At 41.6% G+C, this 26,657-nt stretch overlaps 1 protein-coding gene across 3 annotated transcripts in view; it reads right to left on the bottom strand.

The window, feature by feature from the left end:
• Positions 1-325: 325 nt before the first annotated feature.
• The window catches only part of Col12a1 (collagen type XII alpha 1 chain), a 133,760-nt gene continuing 107,428 nt past the window's right edge, over positions 326-26,657 (bottom strand). For 2 of the 3 annotated variants that reach the window (XM_070010804.1, XM_070010806.1), the window contains 14 exons: positions 24,049-24,126; positions 21,782-21,868; positions 19,902-19,955; positions 18,732-18,827; positions 18,144-18,197; positions 17,763-17,816; positions 14,654-14,707; positions 12,747-12,818; positions 8,199-8,234; positions 8,020-8,086; positions 6,744-6,932; positions 5,761-5,829; positions 3,730-3,900; positions 326-1,342 (listed from right to left, as the gene is read on the bottom strand). In XM_070010804.1, the coding sequence (XP_069866905.1) occupies positions 1,173-1,342; positions 3,730-3,900; positions 5,761-5,829; positions 6,744-6,932; positions 8,020-8,086; positions 8,199-8,234; positions 12,747-12,818; positions 14,654-14,707; positions 17,763-17,816; positions 18,144-18,197; positions 18,732-18,827; positions 19,902-19,955; positions 21,782-21,868; positions 24,049-24,126 (1,251 nt within the window). In that variant the 3' untranslated portion in view covers positions 326-1,172. Of the gene's footprint in view, positions 2,785-3,729; positions 3,901-5,760; positions 5,830-6,743; positions 6,933-8,019; positions 8,087-8,198; positions 8,235-12,746; positions 12,819-14,653; positions 14,708-17,762; positions 17,817-18,143; positions 18,198-18,731; positions 18,828-19,901; positions 19,956-21,781; positions 21,869-24,048; positions 24,127-26,657 lie in introns of all 3 variants that reach the window. The other variant, XM_070010805.1, reaches the window with a different exon arrangement.

Raw genomic sequence — 26,657 nt, 5'->3', positions numbered from 1 at the left:
CACACAAAATCATGCGGATAGTTAGATTATTTGGTTGTTTAGTGTTGCCAAGGCAACCTGGTTGTTTTTTCCATCAACCCACACATCCCCTACATTCCTAATAAAGCCTTGGGAATCTGCTGTGCTTTTTAAGGCTGTCACCACTCTTCTATGACTTCACCATATCATTAAAAATCTAAAGTTATTTAGCATAATTTAATAGTATTAGCAAGATCTGTAACCGTATCCAGGGATATGAATTTATTTGTTGTAACAACGGCCTGAGCAGTCCAAAAAGCCATTGAGAGCACACCATTCAGAGAAACAACACACCATGTGAGATTTTCAGTAGTTTTATTGAAAAATGCCTCTTTTGTTTCAGAAATAAATAATATAAAGGCGGTGAAATTCACAATCTGCAGTTAAAATATAAAAAGCAGCAATTCTATGTCCATAGTCTTGCAAACATTTTTTTTCCAACTGCTTTTGATAACTAAGAAACATTATGCTCTTGAGAAGGAAAAATAAAAAGTTCATACTAATATACAACACAAACATGCAATTTCCATCTCCGCAGACCCACCTGCAACTTTTTGTGAAGGTGTCTAACACAAGGAAGTTTAAGGCACTATGGAACTTGTCCCCGGGGGAGACGCTAACTTGGAGCTATGTGGCTGAAGTTGTGTGGATGGTAAAGGCGATGTCTAGGAGCATCGGTGCCCTACTGTACCAGGCGGATAGAAAAAGGCGGATCAGAGGTGGCAGTGGGGTCGAGGATCCCTTCCTCCTTGATCGTAGGAAGGGAATTTTTGGACTTACAGGTAAGTATTGGGAAAGATAAACAGCCCTCTGGAAAGACGCCTTGGTTCTGGTCCCGGGACTCATTGTCTATCTAAGCGCAGTGCTGACGCGCATCCTCCGCTCGCCGCTTTCTGTGTGTGTGTGTGTGTGTGTGAACAAAGTGTTTTATTTTCTGGCAAGGTTTTGTTTGCAGGGCGAAGGCACGGGTGAGTGCGGAGCGCCGGGCTTCCTGGGGAACCGGGCTGGCTAGGGTCGGGAGGGGGAAACTGCGGATGGAGCCATGCCCGAAAACCCAGCCCCGCCGAGATGCGCACGGCTCTACGTGACCTGCAAGTGAACATCCCGACGCGCCCGCCCGCCCGCCCGGCCGCCGCAGGACGCGCGTGGCGGTCTCAGGTTCGAAGCCCGGGGCCTCCGCGCAGCGCGCGCCGCCAGCGGTGAGGCTGCTGCTGGGCGGGGTCGTCCGCGCCGTAGTCGTCGTATTCGGTCCTCTCGGGCTCCACCGGCACGATGAAGGGCTCGCGCTCGGGCAGGTAGGCCCCGCCCTGGGGCACGTAGGGCTCTGTCCGAGTCAACATCACAGTTACAGCATGGTACGGAAGGCACACGCACACGCGCACGCGCACATGCACACGCACACGGCAGAAGCAAGTCATCACCGCGCTCAGAATCACACGAATAGATAAGTTACATCGTCCTGATCATTGCCATTTGCAGAGAGAATAACGGTGACCCAATCATGAAATGGCATTTCAAAAGAAGAAAGAAGGAAGAAAAGGACAAGAAAACCTCCAAAGATCCAGCAGTAAGTACAATCATTGCACAAATACCTAGAAAGGATCAGAGACCAGGACAAAGAATTGTAAACGCGGTTACCTATGGGGGATTTTCCCAAATCCCCGAACAAGTCAAAGAACTTGAAAAGGCCGGAGTTTGGTGGCTCACACCTATAATCCTAGCTACCCAGGAGGCTGAGATTGGAGGATCCCCATTCAAAACCAGCCTGGGCTGACAAATCTGTGAAGCTCTTATCTCCAATTAACCAGCAAAATACAGGAAGTGGAGATTTGGCTCAAAGGATAGTGCACGAGTCTCGAATCAAAAAGCCAAGTGAGAGCACAAGGCCCTGAGTTCAAGCCCCAGTACCGGCACCGGAGAAGGGGGGAAAAAACTTGGAAAGATGAGAAGGTGAGGAGAAATTTTATTGGCTCCTAGCAATTGAACTCTGGAGGTGAAAAGTATCTACCACCAGGTAGAATACAGTACATGGCATGTCCTGTGTCTGTCCCCACAACTGACTGACTGACAGCCAGTGGAAGAGATACACCATGACAAGAGCAAAACAGGAAAATTAAAAAGTGATCTTAAGCTTTGGTCTGAAAATTGCAATTCCAAAAGCCAAAGGATAATACACATACAAAAGAAATATTAAGACGTTCCATGCCCCAAATCAGTCAGCTTACAAGCAAGAGATGGAAAGATTCCATTCGATGTTATTCCAAGAGACAGAGAGCAGCCAGCAAGCATCGGTGCACAAGCTGATTATAGACTTGTTAAGAGGTTTTAGCAGACAGGGTCATATACAAAACTGTTTACAAGCCACCATTAGTTTATTATTTACAAAAGACGTTTCTCTTGAACCAGGTTAATTGTTTTGTTTGTTTTCTTAAAACGGCATAATCTCTGCTGGTTAGTAATTTTGTAATGCACTTCGTTCACAAATGCAGCTCCTCGTGACTGTGTGTTTGAACTTTTATTAAAAAAATACTTTTCTATATTATGACTGAAATGCATCAGGCTTCTACTGCTTTTGTATCATTCAAGTTAGTATCCAGAGTCTCCACCCTCCTTTATGATGTCCGCCCCGGCTGTTAACCAGATCTGTGGTGAGATTTCCAGACTCATTTCCTAATAAGCGCGTGCGCAAACATCTCAGAAACAGGATTTTTCATGTATTCAAACTGTAAGCAGCACTGGCGACTTAGAAAATGTGTTAGCCGGAACCTGAAACAGGTCAAAGATGATAGTTTTTAAAAGTTGAATTACGATGCAAAATATATATACATAATACACATCCATCTAAGTATGCAATGGTTAAAGTATACACACATATCTATATATCCATATGTTTTCAGTTATTCCCACGTGCAATTAAGCAGTGGTGAGTTAAATTTATTTCATAATTTATTGCAATTTTATGAATAAGTTATATGAGACATACATTAAGATTCACTATTACTTTGGGTCATAGGTGATTAGGCACATAAATATATAGATATGTAGATATTCAACTACTCATGCATAGTTTGCCATAGCAACCATATCAAACAGTAGTATCCTTTTTAAATTTGCAAGATGCTTGAGGATGCACTATTTAAAAAGTCAGTGTAGATCTCAGTGTGATAAGCTGATATCTAGATATCTCAGTGTGATATCTAAACACCTCAAACCTCACATCCTCCAGTCAGGCCCCAGAAACTTCCACCTTCTACACTTGTTGATGAAACCATCAACAAACTTCCAAAGTCCCAGATTAAATAAGCATTCATTTCATGGTCACTATGAGATACTGAATTGCTTTCAGCTGCATATGGTATTATCAAATATGTTAACCTACATATTTTACACATCTTTTTCCCTTGGCATTTTACTAGTGTATTGGTTTAAAAAAAAAAAAGAAGTCAATTGGCAGAGTTCTTGGAACTTCCAAGGAGGATAAGGAAGATAATTTTGTCATTGTGATTTGGTAAAGTAGAAATATAGAAAGAGAAAGTAATGACTTAAATGTTCACATTTTCTGTTATGAGACCACACTACTATTCATTAGTCACACAATAGAAGTGAAGTCTCAGTCACTATGGTTAGGAAATCCTCAAATTAACCTTCCTTCAAGTCCTAGAGATTCTTTACTTCATGTGAGTCTGTGTTCCTACGATGCTAACAACATACCTGGGTAGCCTTGCCCGTTGTATGGGATGCTGGCACACTGGGATGAGTCACAGTATCCGGGGGGCCCAGGGGGTCCTCGGATACCCGAGTTTCCAGGACGACCAGGAGGACCAGGAGGACCTCTTGAGCCTGTGGACCCTGGTGGACCTGTCCTGGATTCTCCTTGCGGACCTATGCAAAAGTCAAGCAAATACATTTTCCCTGGTGTTAAATACACTTCCTGAGGGAGCCAGCAATATTTTAAGAGGCATGCCAGCTCCGAGTGTATGGTAAGAATTAGCTCCCTAAGAAATCCCCAATGGACCGGGTACTGGTGGTTCACACCTGTAATCCTAGCTCCTCAGGAAGCTGAGATACTAGGATCATGGTTTAAAGCCAGCCTCAGCTGGAAACTCCATGAGATTATTATCTCCAATGAACCACCTGAAAACCAGAAGTGGCGCTGTGGCTCAACATGGTAGAGTGCTAGCCTTGAGCAAAAGAACTCAGGGACAGCACTCAGGCCTTGAATTCAAGCCCCATGACAAGAAGAAAGGAAAGGAAAAGGAAAAGGAAAAGGAAAAGGGAAGGAAAAGGGAAAGAAAAGGGAAGGAAGAAAAGAAGAAAGGAGGGAGGGAGGGAAGGATGGGAGGGAGGGAGGGACGGACGGAGGGAAGGACGGAGGGAAGGACGGAGGGAAGGAAGGAAGGAATCCCAATGGGAACCATCTTATCAGTGACTCTTCAAGAGTTAATGCCAGAAATCTACTACTTTAACAATCTTATTAAAGGAAATTAGCAGGAATTCAGCCAAGCTAAAGGTTATCAGTGAGTCCTCAGTTTTGTTCCCAGGCCACAGAGATAAGAGCTCCTGAAGGAAAGGGCTCTACATATTAGACAGCCACACTGACTACCATGCAAACATGTGAATGTCTGCTCCACACCTGCAGACTACGTGAAGCAGGCAAGGTTATGTCTGGACAAAGAGATGCTCATTTATGGCTAATAGAATCATCAAGATTTAACCGTAGGATCCAAACCGTGGGTGGCTGAGATCTGAGGATCATGGTTTGTAACCAGCCTAGGCTGGTCTTTATGACTCTTTATGACTCTTATCTCCAGTTAACCAGCAAAAAAAGCCAGAAGTGGAGCTGTGGCTCAAATGGTAGAGTAACAGCTTTGAGCAAAATAGCCAGCAGAGAGCATGAGACCCTAAGTTCAAGCCCCAGTACAGCACCAAATATAAACAAACAAATAAACACATAAATAAATGATTAAAGCATATGGCTAATCTTGGTTGCAAGGATCTTACAGCCCTCATAAGGAAGAAAAAAATCTGCAACCTAGCAGATAATATGCATAAAACAAATGGATGACTGCTACTTCTTTTCAGAATATTGGAGAAGCTGTAAATGAAATTTTGTAATCTATCAAATCTTTTAGTTATATTTTTCTCAGTCCAACAGCCCCATATTAAGCATGTTTTAAAAAGGTAAATGCAAATATCCTTACAGGATATGGAATCAAACAAGACAAGTAGAAATTTGCTATAAAAAGAAAATGCCCACGGGGCACCAGTGGCTCACCCCTGTAATCTTAGCTACTCAGGAGGCTGAGATCTGAGGATTGTAGTTCAAAGCCAGCCTGGGTAGGAAAGTCTATGAAACTCTTATCTCAAATAAACCACCAGAAAACTGGAAGTGTCACTGTAGCTCAAGTGGTAGAGCTGAAGGGCTGAGGGACAGCGCTCAGGCCCAGAGTTCAAGCCCCACAACCGGAAAAAAAAAAAAAAAAAAAGAAAATGCCTACCATTTGTGTCACTAAAAGCACACATCTTTTGTGTACTTGAATCACAGTAAATGAATAGTAGGATGCATTTTTTTAACAAAAGAAACATAAAATTGAGGTGGTCATGCAAGTTGAACTCTTCACTGAAAGATATATATGACGGTATGAATGCCAGAGCTAACCAGATGAAGCTCTGAGTCTCTCGGGTAATGCTGTGCCCTCTCTGATTTGTAGCTTTACCTGTCTGAGGTATGAGCCAACCTACCTGGAGGCCCAGGCGGCCCTCGTGATCCTGGAGATCCAATGCCCCTTTCACCTTTCTCTCCAGGCAAACCTAAGGAAGGCCAGAATAACAAAGCACCAAGTGACATTTCCCTGGAACACACATTTTATCTTAAATGATCATACTTGGTTTCAAGAAATTCATTTCCTTAGTGAAAGCAGCGTCTAATTTTTCACAGAAGTTCACTCCTTCAGCCAGATTCTTTCTAGACATTGGTGTAATTCCAAATTTAGGGCCAAGAAACAAATCTGGCGGAAAGTCAAGGGGGAAAAAATATTTGAAGGAAACAAACATGTCTAATGTATTTTTAAATTGTTGTCAAGAGCGGAACTCTTGAATAAATAAGTTGCTGTTTAAAAACCTCTCAAAGAAATCTTATCGTTAGTAGCTGGCATCCAGACCATGAGATTTTGAGAAATACCTAAGTTGTCTCTTGAATACAAACTAGTGTCCTGAAACCATTGTCCTGAAACATCTGGAATCAGAACATTCTATTTTTCCCCTTATTCTTTTCCTTCAATTGCACTTACTTACCATGAAATTCAAGTCAAACCACCATGGAAGCCTAGCGCCAGACGTTGGATGGAGGAACAGAGAACACTGGCATCCGAAACTACAGAGCTGCTTAAGTGCACTCAGTCACTGCTCCATTTTTGGAACAGCCACATCAATTAGCAAGATTTTGGAGCCTGATTTCCTTTTGCCAAGACACAAAGTTTCCCATTACAACAACCACAAAAATCAGAAGATAGCATTATCTCTACTGAGATCTTCGGACCAAAGCAACTTGTGTACTAAGATACAGATCTCTAAGGTCTGTAAACTGCTGAAGGGGGATTCACTCATACACATCTCTTCTGAGACTATCCAATAAGACTAATTTGCTCAGTTCCATTCTCCACAGGCCTCCAATCCAACCTAGTTCATCTCTTTATCTCTATGCAGCAGCATCAGGGAAGGCCTACCTCGTTCACCAGGAGGTCCCTGCATGCCTGGGGTGCCAGGAAAGCCCGGTCTGCCCCCAGGCCCTGGTTCTCCTCTGGCCCCAGCACTGCCAGGAGGTCCTGGGGGTCCCGGGGGGCCTGGCTGGTTCCGATTAGAGTGGTAATCATTTGGAATCTGGTTCAACATCTGATTGAATCTGCTCATCTGACCTGTAATGAGAAAGAGGGGTTGGTAATAAAATTAACTAATTAATTAAATAAAATAAAAGCAATAATGGAGAGGAGAAAGAGTGGAGCTAGCTGAATTCTCTTAGCATTTAAAGAAACCCATCTCCAGTGTTCTTTCTTTCCAAAAACATTGTAATTAAGAATCTAAAAATAAAAATAAGACACTCACTCTTGCCATCCAGTACAAAATGATCTCTGATAAATGGTCATTTCCATAAAATGCCATTCTATAAGCCCTGGGCATTACTAAGAAGATAGAGTGGTTAAAGCTTAATATGGCTCTGAAATAGGCCTGCCAGGCAACGTCATTCAACATTGAACCTATTTTAAATGAACAAATCATGCTATTCTTGTATGGACCTAAGGCACCAATAACCAGGTTTTAGTGCAAATTGAAAAATACACATCTCTGGGCCATTTTCCCGGAGATGATAAGTGATTTTCAGGCAAGCAATTGTACATCAAGAACACATTTTGAGAAATGTTGGTTTTGAAACTTCTCACGGGGAGGCGGGGGGGTCTGAATTGAAGGTGTACTTGCACTCATTCTGCAGTAGAACTAATAGACTTCACCAAGTAAGAAGGGGCTAAGCCAAGTGGTGCATGGGCCCTGAGTTCAAGACTCAGTATTAGCTAGAAAAGAAAAAAAGGAAGGGGGACATTTTATGATTAATCTTGATAAGCCTCTTTCATTCAAGATAAAACTAAAACGCTGGAGCTTAAAGGATTCAGTGCGTAAGTACTTGTCAAGTTTGGTACTTCATATATACCCTGAGGAAGTTCATTAACAAGTCTAACGTAGAAACAGAAAAGCCCTTTTAAAATGTGATTCTGCAACCAGCTGAATCTAAAAATATTGCCTGGGGCTATTATTTTACCTTAGTGACAATCTATAAAATATTATTGGCTTTATCTAATCATCTCCAAAACCAGCAGTGTACAAAAGCAAGAGCTCATCAAATATAAAATGGAAACATAGCTCTTACATGCTTTATGACTCAAACTCTGTCATTTTTCTGCTAGTAATTTAAAAATCATTTTCCTATAATAAAAAGAAAGTCAATGTTACCACTTATCAGTTGCTCGCAGACTTGTCTTGCTACTGCTCGCATCATGTTCTGGGAAGCAATGTCTCCCTGTTCATTAAAACAAGGAGAACTTTGAGTGTGTGATTCTTTTAGTCCTATGGCATCAGATGTCAATGCTTAACAGATGAAAGAACTGGGAGTGGATTTAAGAAATACATACCCTATCGCCTTTCTCTCCTTTCAACCCAGATTGGCCCTGAAACAGAAATTTCATACATTACAAAACTGACAACTGGTCTACAATGATGCATGAATAGACAAGACTGTTGTCTAATGAATTAGCAAAATGATGCATCACATTCTTATCTATAACTCATAGTTGGCTTTTCTGTCAAAAAATAATCTCATCTCTCACTTTCTGTCTCTATCTTTTTCTCTTTTATCTCTCTATTTTTCTCATGTCTCTTTGTCTTTCTGTGTCTCTCTGTCTCTTCCTCTGTCTCAATGATGTTCTTTGTGCCTTTCTCTCTCTATTTTTCACTTTCTCTATTACCCTGTCTCTCTCTCTGCCCTCTCTCTCTGTCTCTCCCTGCTCATCTCAAAACCACATGCCTTCAAAAACAGTGCTTAAATATAAATATTATGGCCACAATTATAAAAGATGTGCCACACACACTTTTTGAACTTGAACTGCAATGTACGTGACGATTGCACATAGACCATGCAACTCTATTGCAGTTGGTTAACTGGGCTGGTTATGGTGGAGTATCCAGGAAGAGGAGGTGAGGTTCCACTCGGCTCCCCTGAGCATTAGTGGGCCTCTGGCCACCCCATCGCTAAAATACACACCTCTAAAATTCCTTCAGTGAGTCTTCATATATTGGGTAGGGAGAGAACCCAGTGTCTCTCTTACTGAATAACTCAAACAGTCTCACGTCCAACACAAGGAAAGAAGCTTTGGCTTCTTTCACTGGCCATAAGAGATCTTGGAAAATGTTCCTTAGAGTGCAAAAAGTTTTTGTGTTTTAGTCATAGATTTGCAAGCTGCCAATTGCTATTATTGAAGGAAGATCCAAACTTTAAACAAATTCGATATTTACATTGGAGTGGCTGACCATGCCCAGGTCCAGTGAAATCATACAGAGAACTATCACAGTGAGACCCTCCCCTTGCATTTAAATGTTCACCAATTCAAAAATAGAATAAGAAGAAATGAAGCTGATATTCAGATAGTATTCCAACCCAAACTCATCCTTACAATTTGCATGGAAAACACTGCACCCAGACAAGACTTTCACCTGAACAATTCCAGTGTTTTCCTAACTGGTCTCTCTGCTTCCCATTTTGTTCCCTAGATAGTCTATTTTCCACACCAATTCCAGAGTGGGGTGTGTGTATGCATACGTGTGCGTGCATGTGTTTGCATGTGCATGTGACAGTGTTAGAACTTCAACTCAGAGCCTGGCCATGGTCTCTTAGATTTTTCACTCCACGTTGGCACTGTACCACTTGATCCCTAGCTCCATTTCCAGCTAATTGCAGGCTAGTAGGAGATAAGAGTCTCAGGAATGTGTCTGACTAGGCTGGCTTCAAACCTCAATCCTTGTATCTCAGCCTTCTGAGTAGTAGTATTACAGAAACCTGGGTGGGCAGGAAAGTCTGTGAGACTCTTCTTGCAATTAACTACCCAAAAAAATACGGAGAGAAAGCTGTGGCTCAAGTAATAAGAGTACTAGCCTTGAACAAAGAGCTCAGGAACAGCACCTTGGCCCTGAGTTCAAGCCCAAGATTGGCACAAAATGAAAGGAAACAGAAGGGGAAAAGGAAAAGGAAAGGGAAAAAGGAAAGGAAAGGAATCACTTCTTTGTTCCTAAGATCTCTGTCCAGCACTGAGAATAACATAAAAATTCCTATCTTACTGGATGTCCACTTGGTCACTCGACCAGCATCTTTCTTCCTTCATCATTTATTCCCACACACACACCCTCACTCCTTCCACTCCTGGTGAAGACCTATTGAATACTGTTTTCATATGCCAGACTGATGCCTCCTTTGAGGCTTTCATTCTTGCTGTTCCTTCTGTCTGAGACCTCCTTCCCACACAGCTTTTCCCACACTTTACTCCAGTGTCACCTCCTCAGAAGGTTCCTGGACAGCTGTGTCTAAAACAGCTGCCTGTTCCCATCCAATCCCTTCCTACCCTTGGCTGTGTTTCTTGAGCCTTCATATTCCACATCCTTACGGCAGCTATGGTACTTTTTATGTGATGTTCCTCCATGTCCCCTCTAGAATCATGACACAGGCAATCACTCAATCTCATTTATTGTTACAACTCCTGATCTTGAAACACTGGATAGTTCATTGCATACGTTTATTAAATGAATAACTATTCCATCAACCTGTGGCTGGAAACATGCACCATACCACATCAGGTTTTAAACTAACAAGAAGTCATTAACTGGCTATAATAGCTAATAAACTAATAGTGGTTGGTTCAGGTGTTCTCTAAGATCCATATAATACATACATATTTATGGGGCTGGGAAGTTGGCTCAGTGGTAGAGTGCTTGCCTTGCATGCATGAGGCTCTGGGTTTGACTCTTCAGCACCACATAAGCAGAAAAAACCCGGAAGTGGCACTGTTGGTCAAGTGCTAGAAGGCTAGCCTTGAGCTAAGGGACAGTGCCCAGGCCCAGAGTTCAGCCCCCATGACTAACAAAAAAAAAAAAAAATATATATATATATATATATATATATATATATATATATATACATTCATATAGTAGTTTTGGTTTTAGAAATTAGAGGAAGATGAAATGGAGAAGAAAAGAACAGGTGATCTGCTATCTTAGAAAAGGATCTGGGTGTTGGTGTTACATGCCAGTAATCCTAGCTGCTCAGGAGGCTGAGATCTGAGGATTGCAGAAGCCAGCCCAAGCAGGAAAGTCCAAAAGACTTATCTTCAATTAACCACTCAAAAACTGGAAGTGGCTGTAGCTCTAATGGTAGAGCACTATCCTTGAGCACAAACAGGCTCGTGGACAATGTCCAGACCCTGAGTTCAAGCCCCACAGGAAACCAAAAAGCAAAAACAAAAACAAAAACAAAAAAAATGGAAAAAGAGGAGAGATGAAGACAGTCATCTCCAATTAAATGTATACCAAATAGTAACTATTTTAAGAAAGGCTTGGGTTTGGTTATCATTTTACCAAAATGGAAACATTAATAACAGTTAATTTGTAAGGTTTTTTTGTAAGTTGCAGTGGGTTTTTTTTATACATTTGATGGTAATTTTAGATTGTTCTAATGAGTACATTTTCTTTGTGTTGTGACAGAACTGGGGCTTGAACTCAGGACCTGAGCACTCTCCCTGAGCTTTATCACTCAAGGATAGCACTCTACCACTTGAGCTACAGCTTCATTTCTGACTTTTTGCTGGTGAATTGGACATAAGAGTCTCAGGGACTTTTCTGTTCCAGCTGGCTTTTAACCACAATCCTCCGATCTCAGCTAGGATTATAGGCATTACCACCAGTGTTCATCCTTCCAATGTGTATTTTTAACTTATTGTTACCCTGAAATTGTCTTATTGTACATGATTTGCAGAAGCCATTTTCATTTCCAATGTTCAGAGATCACAATTTAAGTGAAAACATTTTACATAGCTTTGTTCAGGCTTATAGCTGACTGATTTATGTCTGAAATACTCTTAGATGAGATGAGGATGACAGACCATGTAAGGCTATGGAGAAATCAGCAGTTAGTACAAATCGTGGTGGATACTTTTAAAATACTTTTAAACAAAACATCCAAATAATGCAAGTTAAGTTATATGTAAGTATGAAATGGTAGTATAAAAGAAAAGCACAATAAACAACTAAAGTTGACACAATTATGTATGTATATATTATGTAATTACCTATGTATGCATTCAATAGTTCTAGGAAAGCCAGGTATTGATGGTTCATGACTGTAATACTAGTTTCTCAAGAGGCTGAGATCTCAGGATTGCAGTTCAAAGCCGGCCCAGGCAGGAAAGTCTGTAAGACTCTTATCTCCAATTAGCCAGCAAAAAAGCCTGAAGTAGAGCTATGGCTCAAGTGGTAGAGCACTAGCCTTGAGTGAAAGAAGCTCAGAGATAGCACTCAGGCCCTGAGTTCAAACCTCAAGACACGCATACACACAAGCCTGCTTATTAGTTCTAGGAGTTGAATCTAGGGTCTTATACACACTAGGCAAGTACTTTACCACTGGTATAGTGAGCCATGCCTCCAGCCTAGCAAATGCTTTCAAGTCAGAGATAAACTAATGTTTTAGCATCCTTAACAAAAAAGATAAAACACATGCCATGTCTGGTTGTCAAAGGGTTAACATCCACAAACTAAGGATGAAGGTCACCATTCACCATGGGGATGTATTTTTCTGGCTTACCCAGCATACCATTTCTCAGTAAAAAGAATGATTTTGCTGACCCAGCTCCAAGGTTCTGGGTGTTTATACAGCACAGAAATATGTGCCTTGGTTCCTCATCCATCTCTCCTTTTAAAAAGACCCAATCATCACAATTTTCATCACAAAATATTACAACAATTCAGTTAACTAAACTTTCAAACTACGATCATGTCAAAACCATGGGTTTAGCACAGTTGCAACCAATCTTAAACATATTCACAGCTGAGGTAACCTAACCCTGTCCAACCATTGGCACTCTCATTATTGGTACCTATGGGAGACTGAAGGGAAGAAAACAGGTGAAATGCCCACTTACCGGTCTGCCATGGTCTCCAGGTTTTCCTGGTTTTCCACTTGGCCCTGTGACTCCTGGAGAACCTGGACTTCCCTAAAGCACACAGACCAAGAAAAGGAATATTAGAACAACAAGAAAATTCCAACCACCGTCAACCAACAGATTACAGCCACGCTTCAAAGCTTGACAGAGAAACAGCATGGAGAGGAAAGTCAAATTTTAATGTAAAGAGGAAGGAGAGAGGGAAATCCTGAACATTCCAGCTCAGGTTTTTGGGAGTTTTTTTGGTGAACTACGCGGTTTTAAAATATATCTTGAAGGTATTGCACATGCATGATGATTTGCACAATTGACACACTATAGGCCCAGTAAATACGTTAAAAATCGATTCACAGAAAGCAATTCTCGCCCCTCCCCCACTGTTTTACTTTATTTCTACCATCAAAGCAGAAAACATTCCAAGAGACAGAGATTGAAAACTTGGACTAGAGAGGGAATTGAGAAAGTGGCTGATTTTTTTTTTTTTTTTTTTTTTTTTGTCGGTCATGGGGCTTGAACTCTGGGCCTGGGCGCTGTCCCTCAGCTCTTCAGCTCAAGGTGAGCACTCTACCACTTGAGCTACAGTGCCACTTCCGGTTTTCTGGTGGTTTATTGGAGATAGGAGTCTCACGGTCTTTCCTGCCCGGGCTGGCTTTGAACCGCGATTCTCAGATCTCAGCCTCCTGAGTAGCTAGGATTACAGGCGTGAGCCACAGGTGCCCGGCCCTGATTTTTTATTTTAGACTAGAAATTAGTTTTTGCTTAGACACATCTTGGAGACTTCGAGTGACTTCTATCTCCTTTGCACTGAAAGCATAATTTTTCCATATTGCTTTTAACATAACCTCCAGACATTTTAACTATATATTGTTATATATTTAGTGGAACTACTTATTATCACTTATTTATTAATTACTTAGTACCTATTTATATATATAGTAGAATTATTTATCATATGTAAAACACATCATATTCTAAAGCCTAAAGCATAGTTGAAAATTAAATCAGATTTTGTAAAACAATTTTTATTCCATCAACTATACAAATTATAAGCTCTGTAATAAATATTTAATAAAGTATACTATGCATTCAAACCTCCCTTTTCTGAAAGCATTCATTTACTATAAATAATATAATTATTAACATGTTCTCAATTCTTCATACCCATCCATCTCACCCATTACCCCCATTCTGTTAGAACCAGATCATTTGCACAATGACCAGCGCCAGCTTTCTCGCATACATCTTAAGTAGAAGGCCATATGCTTAACTTGTGCATAAATTTACTTCCTCACAATGATGGATGGTTCCTCAGTAATCATGTCCTTCACATTTGAATGCCATAGTCCTCAGGTTCTTAAGCTTCTCAAGTTATTAAAGCCATCCATTCAACCTGAGAATGAAGAAAGCGAGGCACTAACCAGCTAGTGGCCAGATGAGTCTGAGATGAATGGATGGATTGATTGATTCTGTGCTGGTAGTGGGACTTGGACTCAGGGCCTCATGCTCTCATTTGGCCTTTCCACTCAGGGTGAGTGCACAACCACTTAAGCACACTTTTACTCCAGCTTTCTGCTGACTAGCTAGGGATAAGAGTCTCTCAGATTTGTCCCCAGGCTGGCTTTGAATGGCGAACCTCAGATCTCAGCCCCCTGAGTAGCTAGGGTTACAAGTATGTACCACCAGTACCCAGGTAAGACTATATTTTGGCACATAGGTTTTCTCTAGCACATTAGTTTTTGATTTAGGAAAAGTGAAAATAAATACTCAACAATATACTCACAGCAAAAGTACAATATGCCTCAAAGTCAAGAGACCTGATTCTCTCTGGCAGAATGAACATAGAGGGTAAGGGGAAAAGAAGAGACAGCTACCCATTCAGTTCTTACCGGAGGCCCTGGTGGACCCCTGGGTCCCATTGCACCATCTTTTCCAGTAAATCCCTACGATGAAAAGGAAATTAATTTCAGAATAGGAAAGAAGTGAACAGATTTTTTTAAAAAGACATTGAATAGATTGTTGAGCATAAAGTGTCATGAGAAGGGTTTAGCTTGATACAGTATTTAGCAACTAAACTTTCAATATAAAGACACATTATCTTAAAAACAATTCCAGTGTACCCTGTGCTTAACTAATTATGCTAATTTCTGTACTCATTCATTTCAATCATTATAAACAAACTCATTTAGAATCTCAAAGAAGTTAGCTTCCCAAGAAAGCAGATTCCATTCAAGACTCCAGCTTTTGCTTTTCTAAGAGTGTAGAAAAGCTAACAAAGAATAGCCCTTAGTTTTTGTCCATTAGGGGTGGTACTTGGTTTGAACTCAGTATCTCACACTTGCCTAGCCATCTGAGACACGCCCCACCCCCGGTATGCTTTAGTTTGTAGAGAGTGTCTTAGGCTTTTGCCTGGACTGGCCTCAGACTGCAATCCTCCCCATCTGCCTCCCACATAACTGGAATCACCAGAGGTATACCACACCAGGCTTGCTTCCTGAGACACAGTCTCCCTAACCTTTTCACCTGGGCTGACCTTGAACCCCAGATCGTCCCCTCCCCACTTCCCAAGCAAAAAACCTGACCCTTTCTACCAAAAAAGAAAAAGAAAAAGAAATCAATTTCCACAAATTGGCCCAGTGAGTAGAATGAAAGGAAGGTTGCTGAGAGAAGCCAATGGTATTATAAGGCTCACTGCTCAATTAGAAAGAAGGAGGACAGTTTATCTCCACTCCTGGAGCAGGTGTCTTTACTCCCTGGAGAAAAGATGCTAAGCTGTTGTAACTGCCCCTCACCTAGAAGAGAAGAAGGCTTTGTCCTCATCACAAGCAGTTGGTCTGTCTCCTCCCTCTCCCTCTCCCTCTCCCTCTCCCTCTCCCTCTCCCTCTCCCTCTCCCTCTCTCTCTCCCTCTCTCCCTCTCTCTCTCCCTCCCTCCCTCCCTCCCTCCCTCTCTCTCTCTCTCTCTCTCTCTCTCTCTCTCTCTCTCTCTCTCTCTCTCTCTCTCTCTCTCTCTCTCTCTCTCCTCACCCAGGAACCAGAACTGCACAGGCATAGATGCTGATAGATCCAGCAGGAGGCCCATAGAGTCTCCCCTCCGGGGCTCCCTCCTTGACTCCCTCCTTGGCTTCTGCCCCACATTGATGAGTTGTTTCTTTTTTCTGCCTTCCATGCCAAGTGACCTTTGTATGGAATGAGTCACATTGCTACCTAGTTAGCATTTGTTCCCAGCAGCAGGTCTCTGAAATCCAGCCAAGGATTTCTGAGTCAGGTTGTTGTTTATGGTTGTTGCATTCCTCTGTCAGAAGAGATTTTTGTCCTAGTTTCTAGCACGCATAAGGACGAGCATTTCACCCATCTTCTTGGATTCCAGTGAAATCTGCATTATTTGGATGGCTGCCTATATAAGTATCCACCCTTCTTTTTAGTCGATTGATTTTACAACAGCAGAAGCTTATTTTTTTTAACTTGTTTGAAATATTCTTCCTCCCTTCCTTTAAAAGAAATGTTTTCAAAAACTTATAGGGATAAAATGTCAGTGTGTTTTCTGAAAGAACTGGGCCTGCTTAACAGAAAACAGATCCCAAGTCAGTCTGATATAATAACAACACAACTTCTGAGAGCCACTTAAGCGAAAATGTTCCAGTAGTATTGATTGCACAGTTTGAATGGCATTTTTCTATTGAAATTTCTCCAGCTGCTACCTTGAACACTCTTTCATTTCTAGATAAGTATCATAGTTTTATTATCTTCCTTTGGTCGCTCTGGCAACTTTCTGATTAACTAGTTCCTTTTTGGGTATGTGTACTTGAACTCAGAGCCTCAGAATTTCTTGTTCACTATTGGTGCTCTACCAATACCAGTTTGGCATTTTGCCAAATTGGAACTGGAATCTCTTGAATTTTTATGTCTGGACTAAGCTTTGAACCTGGATCCTCAGGTCTCAGTCTCCTAAGATTACAGGCATGAGCCACTAGCACTTGGTAGCTATTTTCTTTCACAGAGACAAATCTAAGTTGGGATGTGGAGGATTTTATTTTGATCTCCTCTTAAGAATTACTCACTAAACCAACTACGGGCTATTGGGAAGCAATTTTATTTTTCACTTTTTTATTGCCAAGCCGAAGCAACTAACACTATGTCCTCCCACATACTAGCGATTGAGGAGAACAATGATGGTTCTCACACAGACATGCACATTGACCTGCCACCGTGCTTCTGTTGATCCTAGTTTTGAAACTGTCTCTGAAGGGAATGCTGACAGCAGGCCTTCCTTGTTCACCATGGTCCTGGGCTTTTTGTCTCATTTTTATTTTCTGAGTTCAAGTTTCTTGCCTCTATTGTGGGTGCACTGGGCTTGAACGCCGGCCTTCATACTCTTGCTTAGTTTTCTGTACTCCCACCTGGATCTCAACCATGTGAGCCACACCTCTACTTCTGACCTTTTTCTGGTTAATTGAAGAAGAAAATCTCTTGGATTTGTCTGCCTGGGTTGGTCCCCAACTAGGTTCTTAGGTATCAGCCTCCTGAGTAGTTAGGATTACAGGCGTGAGCTCTGCCTCTCGACCAACTTTCCTGTTTCTTAACAAAGATGCTAATATCAATGTCTCCCTAGGTTCCCCAAACTGTTTATCTGCTCATCTGCTCATCAATTTTCAGTAGGTAAGTACAGAAGGCCAGGACAGGTAAATGTGAGGCTCAATATACACCTGTGCTTTGTCCATTCGGGTTATGAAAACATTTGGAATCATAGGACTTTGAATACTTTAATAAGAATCTAGGGAGGCTAGAGTTGCCCCAAACCCAAAACCTATGGCCTTAAGGCTGTGAAAGAGGATAAGGCCAATCATCTTTTGCAGTTTTCTTGCTCCACCCCTAGAAGACCTGGATCACCACATGGCACATGTGTGCTGGCCACCTAGCCACCAATGCAGACAGGATGGGAGAGGGCAACAGTGTGATCTCATTTCTAATATTGTTACCTCTTGCTCAAGAAAACTTACTCGATCTCCTGGAGGTCCAGTTGGTCCTGGGGGCCCGGGTAATCCTGGGGTTCCCTACAGTGAAGGAAACAAATGAATAAGACACAGAATTCCCGTGTGGAAAGGGATTCTGTTCATCTCCACAATGCTCTTTCTTTCAAAAGAGCATGAAACAGTAATCAACAAACACCCTTCAGATGTTCAGTGGACAAAGCAGATATCTGAATGGAAGAACATGAACTTGAAGGCCAGACCCAGAAGATGGCCCGGGAATCACAGGAAGTCCAGATGCAGACTTAACACTCTGCTGCTCAACCCTGGCTCACCTTTTGGAGCCCCATAAAGAAAACCCCTCAAAGAGTGCAGGGCAGGTAAGAAAAGGCATCTTCAACAACAACTCACCGACCGGCCTGGAAGACCTGGCTCTCCAGCATCGCCTTTCATTCCCTGGCGCCCCTGGAGTGAAAAATGGAATAATGGTTCTCAGGCATGGCGCAGGGGTAAAGGGCAGTGGGGAGCTAGGAGTCATAACATCTTCTCTTCATAAAGCCAGTGGTAGGGCAGAGGTCAGCACACACAGTGTTTTTAAAGGGAGATGAATAAGCCTTCTTTTCTTTTCTTTTTTTTTTCAATTAATGCTCATTTTAAACTACAGATGCTGTAATTTCCACTTAGAGTGCTTTATGAGGTAATTTTATAACTGTGGGTAAATACACCTAACTTTGAATAAGCATACTTCCACCAAAGTGGTCTATGCATTATTTCCAAGAAATCATTTTTCCTGAAGCTCAAATGAAGAGGAACAGTATTTTTTTCCTACAAAGACATCTATGATGATGTATACCATTTACACATCTAAAATAATATTCATCCCAGGATATGATCTAAATGACACATCTTGTTGAATGCACTGAGGAAACATTTGAGTTTGGCAAGCCATAGAGAAGAAAGTTCCAGCTAAGCTCACTTAGTAGAGAAAATCGCACTTACTTGTTCTCCTGGAATAGAAAGTCCATTGGGTCCCTGGGGACCCGGGGGGCCCTGAGGGCCGGGAGGACCAGTATCTCCACGAGGACCCGGGGGCCCCTAAAATACAAAAGAGGAAGCTAAGATCTGAGGATCACAGTTCAAAGCCAACTGAGGCAGGAAAGTCTATGAGACTCTTAGCGCCAACTAACCACCCAAAAAAGCTGGAAGTGAAGTTGTGGCTCAAATGCTAGAGCTCTAGCCTTGAGCAGAAACATTCAATGACAGTACTCAGGCCCTGAGTTCAAGCCTCATGACCAACACAAAAAAGTAATTAATTAAATAATTAATTAAAAAAAAGAAAGTGGTCACGCCTTTAATCCTAGCTACTCAGGAGGCTGAGATCTGAGGATCGTGGTTCAAAGCCAGCCCAGGCAGGTAAGTGCATGAGACTCTTATCTCCAATAAACCACTAGAAAAAAAAACAGAAGTGGTGCTGTGGCTCAAGCGGTAGAGCACTCGCCTTGAGCTGAAAAGAACAGACACAGTGCCCAAGCCGAGTTCAAGCCCCATAACCAACAAAAAAAGAAAAAGAAAAAGAAAGAAAGAAAGAAAGAAAGAAAGAAAGAAAGAAAGAAAGAAAGAAAGCAAAGGAGGAAGAAGACCACAAGTAACAGCATACCACCCGATACTAATGATCATTGTAACTCCAAGCTATCAATTGTTGAATCTGTGTAAACATTTTAGAATCTATACATCTATAAAAGTGTCTGCTAATGTCATTCTTTCCTCCTTTGACTCATTGAAAAACTGGCAAGTACGGTAAATTCACAAGTAATGCTTTACCTCACATTAAAAAGTCCCGTTAGAAGCAGATTTTTATGTTCGTATATTTAGGTGGATTGATTGATATGTATATAAAGCTCAGATTCCCTGAGACTGATTTAGAGCAGGCACTCTGTCCTCAGGGGAGGTGACTGCAGGCCTCCACTTGGTGGCTGAAACTAAGGACAGCCCCTGAGGCACACTGACACTGAAGCCCCTGTTCCAAAGCCACACGTCCCCTCAGCGGAAATTTAAACAGCAATATATATATACATATATATGTATATATATATATATGTATATATGTATATATATATATATATATATATATATATATGAGCACGTAAATGAACTCTAAAATATACTTACAATGGCTCCATTGATGCCTCTTTCACCTCTGGGACCCTTTGCACCAGGTCCTCCCTAAAACACAATAGAAGCATTTTTAGCAGGCACATAGGAAAAAAAGAAAGAAATCTGATATATAAAAGTTACTTGAAGAAAATGAATACTAGGGAGCTGAAGCACGTGTTTTCAGGAGCAGGGAGAAGTTCAAGTGGTGGCAGATGAGCAGAGAGAAAGGGTAAGCAAACATGGTCATATTATTCAATGTACATATGTGAAAGTGGAAACAGAAAACTTGAGGGGTTGGGAGAAGATGGGGAGACCAGTGGAAGGGGTTATACTCACAATCTGACATGCTGAATGGAAACCCTTCTTATACAACTACTTAAAGATAATAAAATGTGCTTTGGGATAAGATGAACTATATTCTTTAAAGAGCTCTAAAACAAAAAACCTATATGTAAATACATACAGAGTCATTTGCACAATACACAATAAAATTGCATATGGTGGATTCCCATGGTATAACTCCTTCAAACAAGTAACAGACAATTTAGCGAAATGAATACTAGGAAGCTGAAATATATTCTGACTGGGAAGTTACATAGGTTTAAGGGAAGGAGAAAGATAAGTGGAGAGAGGAAGGGTGGGTGAATACAGTCATAGTACTCAATGTGTGAAAATGTGAAAATAGAGGCAGGCACCTTGAAGGGATGGGGAGATGTGGGAGAAGGCTGGAGAGAGGTGCCAATGATTAAAAGACATTGTCCTCCTATACTGAAATGTTGACATGAAACCCCTCTGTACAGCTACTGAAAGGTAATTTTTAAAAAGAAAATGATATCTAAAAAGAAAGAGTATTTCAAATCACTTTTAATCTCAAAACATGTATTTAAGAAATCAGAATCTGATGGTGGCTTATCTGAGCTACTCATGAGGCTGAGATCTGGGGGTCACGGTGCAAAGCCAGCCCAGGAAAGGAGTCAGTGAGACTCTGTATCCCCAATTAACCACTGAAAAGCTGGAAGTCAAGCTGTGACTCAAGTAATAGAGTGGTAGAATTGAACTGAAAATCTGAGAGACCATGCCTAAGACTGAGTTCAAGTCCTAGGGCTGGCACAAGGTAGGAAGGAAGGAAGGAAGGAAGGAAGGAAGGAAGGAAGGAAGGAAGGAAGGAAGGAAGGAAGGAAGGAAGGAAGGAAGGAAGGAAGGAAGGAAGCGAGGAAGGGAGGGAGGGAGGGAGGGAGGATGGATTCAGGAATCCAGAGATCCCTGAGCAAAGATAAAATTAATATGTAATTACATCTAATAATGTTACCTCTCAACTACAGGAAAACTTCCTTTAAACAATCTGTCCCAAAATTCAACTTTATGATTCTAAATACAAATCAGGTAAGTCACTGTTACTTTATAAAACTGAATGCAAAAGGCAATGCATTTTGACTTTGTATATGAGAAGTTACTTTCTTATTAGCCCAAACTCAATTTGTCTTCAAACAACAACCCAAGTATAGTAAAATCTGAGAGAATCTGGAGCTGGTCCTGTGTTAATCACCTATTTTCTTCAAAGAAGCCAAGGTGGCTTTTTGAAATCCTCACAGTTTCAAAGCCAGATTTGTCTTCTTAAGAGAAAACTTCTTTGAAGATTAGTCAATATCATTCCAAAGGAAGAATACAATAATAGCATTCTCGCTGACACCTTACAGGTGTCAAATACAAGGATCAAATTTTCTCTGTGCTTTACTCCATTTCAGATCTACAGATCTCCATTTCAGTGCTACAGAGACAGTCTGCAGTTTAGCTTTCTCTATTCTAGAAAAGACAGATGGATGGCAGTATTTTATCGCCTCCATACTGGCAAGCAGATCATTACTCCAAAGACTGATTTATTTCGGTTTTCTTACTGCAGGGCCGGGAGGTCCCGGAGGTCCAACGCTGTCCTGAGTACACGTGCATGCGTTTGGAAGTGCAGGGCATTTGGCTTCATCTCTCTGAAATTTGAAGAATATTTACACATGCATAACAGAGATGTGCCTCCTATTCCCCCACCCCCCTTCACTGCACTAGGAAATCTGTCTTTCAACTGGAAAAGACATGAATTGTAGTTATCACGACTTATAAACAGTCTTACATTAAAACTTTGCTCCTTTGGGTCTTTATTGCTTGCTTTACTTTAGGAAACCACACACTACCAAAAAAAAACAAAAAAGTTTATAAGATTTCCAGAACCACTGGCAATTTAATCCAATTTTCCTTAATCCAGTGGGAGACAAATGCTCCATGTATCTTTGTTGTTGTTGTTTCCTTTTGCTTTCTGGAGACAAGGTTTTGCTGTATACCTCAGGCTAGCCCAGAATTCACAGGCTAGCTTTGAACTTGCCACTTTTTTATCTCAGCCTCCCCAGTGTTAGGATTACAGGTGTGCACCACCAGGCCTAACTCAACACTCACTGCTGTCGATATTAAATTTAATGCTTAACTCAATATCTTAAACAGTAACTCTCATTTTATTCAGGGGGGGAAAAAAGCCAAAACCATTCCCATGCCCAACAAGACCATACATGTTCTAAAAACTAGCACCCAGTGGGCCCATCTCTGCCTATCAGCCCTGACACCCTATACACACACACACACACACACACACACACACACACACACACACACACACACACGTACTTGATTTCATTCTACTTTAGCCCTTGTAATGGACTTTATGCTTCTCAGATGTTTAGAATACTCTGTGGCATTAGGGACATTTATAATTCCTTCCAGCTAGAAAGATCTTCCTCTACTGTTCACACAGCTTACTTATTCAGGTCCCTGCTTCAATCTAACCTTTATCTCTGAGGGCTGATGGTGCCTGTCCTCCCTCCCTTTTCTCAGCCCTAGCTTGTTTTTCCTCCTAAGGCTAATGCCTACAGCACAGTACACTCATCCCTCACAATCTGGGGGGAGGGGGGGAGTTGAGGGGGTACTTCCAGGTTCCTGCAAATACTGAAAAGGAAGAATGTCCCAGTCCCTTTTATACAAACTTTCCACATTTGCATAGAAACTACTCATAGCCTCCTGTTTACCTGAAGTCATCTCCAGATTACAAATAACCCCCAGTATAGTAGTAAAGCTATGAGGAGTTGCTACTAAACTGTACCATTTAGAAAATAATAACAAGAAGAATGTCTGTCCTAGCTCAGTACAGATGCACTTTTCAAAATATTTTCAAACTGAGCTGGGCACCTGTGGCTTATGTCTATAATTCTAGCTACTCAGGAGGCTGAGATTTGAGGATCTCAGTGCAAAGCCAGTCAGTCGATGTAGACAAATCTGAGAGCCTCTCATACACAATTAACTAGCAAAAGGCCAGAAGTGAAGGTGTGGTTCAAGTGGTAGAGCTCCAACCTTGAGCATAAAAAGCTAAGCAAGAACAAGCAATTCTGAGTTCAAGCCTCAGTTATAGCACACAAAATCACATTGGTTAATGTGAAATTGGTTAAATCTACAAAGGAAAAACACACCACTGGAAAAAGCCAGCTGTAATGTATTTGATAAGGTTTCCTCTCTATCGGTCACTAAGACGGTCACGTTTTTAACACTATACCCCTAGCACACATAATAAATGCTTATAATAAATACTTGCTGACTAAATAATGTACACTTATTCTTTGACTGCATGCAGCATTTTTCTTGCCAAAAGGCTCAACTCTATTTATGGCATTCAACTTTGTAACTATTACCAATTTCACAAATGGAGTGGGGGAGGGGCAGGGGGGACGACCCAGCATTTCAAAAAGAACTATGGTTATTTCTAGCATCTAAACAAACTCTTAGACATCAGAAAGGGGATGATTCTGTCTATAGGACATGCTGATATTTTATTAGCCCCAGAAAGATTTCTGCACTAAGGAATTTTATCAAGCGTGCTGACTCAGCACGACTTTTCTGCCAGACAGAACTTCCAGATATGGTCTTGAGAATTCCCAGCTAGTGAGGGAAGGGTCACCAAGCCTGGGCCAGAGCTGAGCTGATGGACTCCCAGCATTGCCTGTTCCTTGACTCCAAGTAGAAATGCCACCACTGCATGCCACTTCCTCTGCTCCCAGGACATCTGTACCTCTGGGGTTGCTTCGGGGGGGGGGGGGTAGTAAACCCCTGGACTGAATCCATTCTTACTTACCCTGGAAGGGATGTCACAACATCTGTCTCTACTGGTCCATACCGGGCTGCAGACAATGTCAAAATTCTGGATTTGGAACTGGGGGGGAGGGAGGGGGGAAAAGCAACATGAGCTATACATGCAATGCATAAGAAATACTTCATATTAACATTTCTATATTTTAACTGCTGACACTTTCTTGGACTCTTTTAAGGGGACAAATCCTGGAGAGCAATGTGCTTCTGACTTCATAAAGAAACAACAGAACACGGATGACTGAGAGATGGAGAAAGTGAGAGGCATGTGTGAAGTTCCCATTCCGAGTTCACGTCCTTGGTTAAAAAGAAATGTGTGATTGATTGAGAGCTTTTTACGAGAACATCAATTTCCATCCTGAAATTAATTTGAACACTCCACACATTTATATGCAGTGTGTGTGTGTGTGTGTGTGTGTGTGTGTGTGTGTGTGTGTGTGTGTGTGTGTGTGTGTGTACTAGTACCAGAACTCCAACTCAGGGTCTGAGTTCTGTCCCTTAGCTTTTATACTCAAGGTTGGTGCTCTACAACTTGAACCACAACTCCACTTCTGGCTTTTTGGTGCTTAACTGGAGCTAAGAATCTCACAGACTTTCCTGCCTGGGCAGGCTTCAAACCACCTGGGTTGACAGGCATAAGCCACCACTGCCGGGCTTTCAATCAATTTTTAAGAATCTCCTCTTTATGCCCCCTCCCTAAGGGCCGCAACTGGGAACAGGGATGACAACAGCAGGAAGGCTGTGATTTTAGGGCATAGCTATGCTTGCCAGGCAGCTGTCAGCCTCTTACTGCTCACCTCCTGTCCAGGAAGAGGCCTGGGCTGTGTCACTGCAGTTAGAGGGTTGAGCAAACTCTCCCGGCCTGTCTTCTGTCATGGTCTCTGTCCCTGCCCAGCACAGAGCCTGCTCCCCAGCCCCACCGGCTCCCTGTGACAGGGAACATTGTGTACTGTGTCTTGGGTGCACTGTAGGAATCATGAGGGTTCATCTATTTTACACACAAAAGTGTACAAAAAATATTTCAAACCACAAAAAATATCTACTCTTATAGGAAAGTAATGTTAAAAAAGTATGTTTAGCCAGGCGCTGGTGGCTCAGAGACCTGTCATCCTAGCTACTCAGGAGGCTAAGATCTAAGGATCGTAGTTCAAAGCCAGCCTGGGCAGGAAAGTTTATGAGACTCTTATCTCCAATAAACCACTCAGAAAACTGGAAGTAGTGCAGTGGATCAACTGGTAGAGCACTAGCCTTGAGCTAAAGAGCTGAAGGACAGTGCCCAAGCCCAGAGTTCAAGCCCCAAAACTGACCCCCCCCCCAAAAAAAAGAAAGAAAAGAAAGAAAGTATGTGTACTCTCTACAATTGTTTTGCATTTTAGATACTGCTATGTAGGAGTTAACTAAAACCTTTTCTAATGGTTTCAATGTAATTAGGTCAATGGAACATATATCTTCTATCTTTCTATAGTTTAGAAGGACACTTATGACCAATACATGGTTATTCTTCAAAAATTAAAAAAAAAAAAAAAAACTTGATGCTCGGTACCAGTGGCGTATACCTGTAATCTTAGCTACTCAGGAGATTAAGATCTGAGAGTCATAGTTTGAAGCCAGCTTGGGCAGGAAAGGCTATGTGACTCTTAACTAACCAGCAAATATGTGGAAGTAGAGTTGTGACTCAAGTGGTACAGCACCAACCGTGAGCAAAAATGCTCAGGGACAGCATACAGGCCCTGAGCATAAGCCCTAGGACCAACACCGATAATAGATAAATAAATAAATAAATAAGACAATGTTTATCAACTGATATTTAATATTAACTTAATTAGCCCACCACAGGCTACATTCCAATTTACATATTTACTGCTCTACTGTGACTCCACCTAACAAACTGCTGCCATAGACATTTTATTTTGTTTCTAGTAGCACATAGTCTGGCATTTAACAGTTGCACTTTTTGGTTTTTGTTTTTTTTTTTTTTAAGAAAAGCAGAAAAGGTCAGATAAGGTGATGTTAGGGAAATGAACCCTAAGATATGTATTTTTTTTCTTTCATGCGATTGTTTCTAACACATTTATAAGATTATTTCTTTGTTGCTTTGTATGTCCCTCTCCCACAATATAGCCCCTGCTTTCACTGTATTTGATGCTGGTATAATTTGTGGAGGGGAAGGGGAAAAAACAAGTCGTTTAAATAGGGATACAGGTGGACCCACTGCAACAATGATATGTATAAGTCGTTATGTCGAAAAGGAACTTTACAACTTTGGTGGGGGGCGGGCCGGGGAGGATTGGATGGGGGGACAGGGGGAGGTTGGGAAGGGATGGGAAGGGGAAACAAAGGAAGAGGCTACAATCCTTGATAAGAAATGTACTCATTATCTTGCCCATGTAATTGTAACCCCTCTGTACAATGTTTTCAAAATAAAAAAAAATTTTTTTAAAGGAAAACAAAACACTGAGAAGAGTGGTTGTTGAGAGAGTGAAACAGGTGAATATGATTGAAGAAATTTACATACATGTATGAAAATAGAATAATGAAGCCCATTTAAAATAAAAGAATCAAAACTCACTGGGCTACCTAGAAAATTGCCTAGCA

Source organism: Dipodomys merriami, unplaced genomic scaffold (genome assembly GCF_024711535.1).
Source record: "Dipodomys merriami isolate MVZ:Mamm:240054 unplaced genomic scaffold, mDipMer1.0.p SCAF_8, whole genome shotgun sequence".
In the NCBI taxonomy this organism is placed as follows: Eukaryota; Metazoa; Chordata; class Mammalia; order Rodentia; family Heteromyidae; genus Dipodomys; species Dipodomys merriami.
Note: the sequence above shows the minus strand (reverse complement) of the source record. Positions and strands in the feature narration are given on the sequence as shown.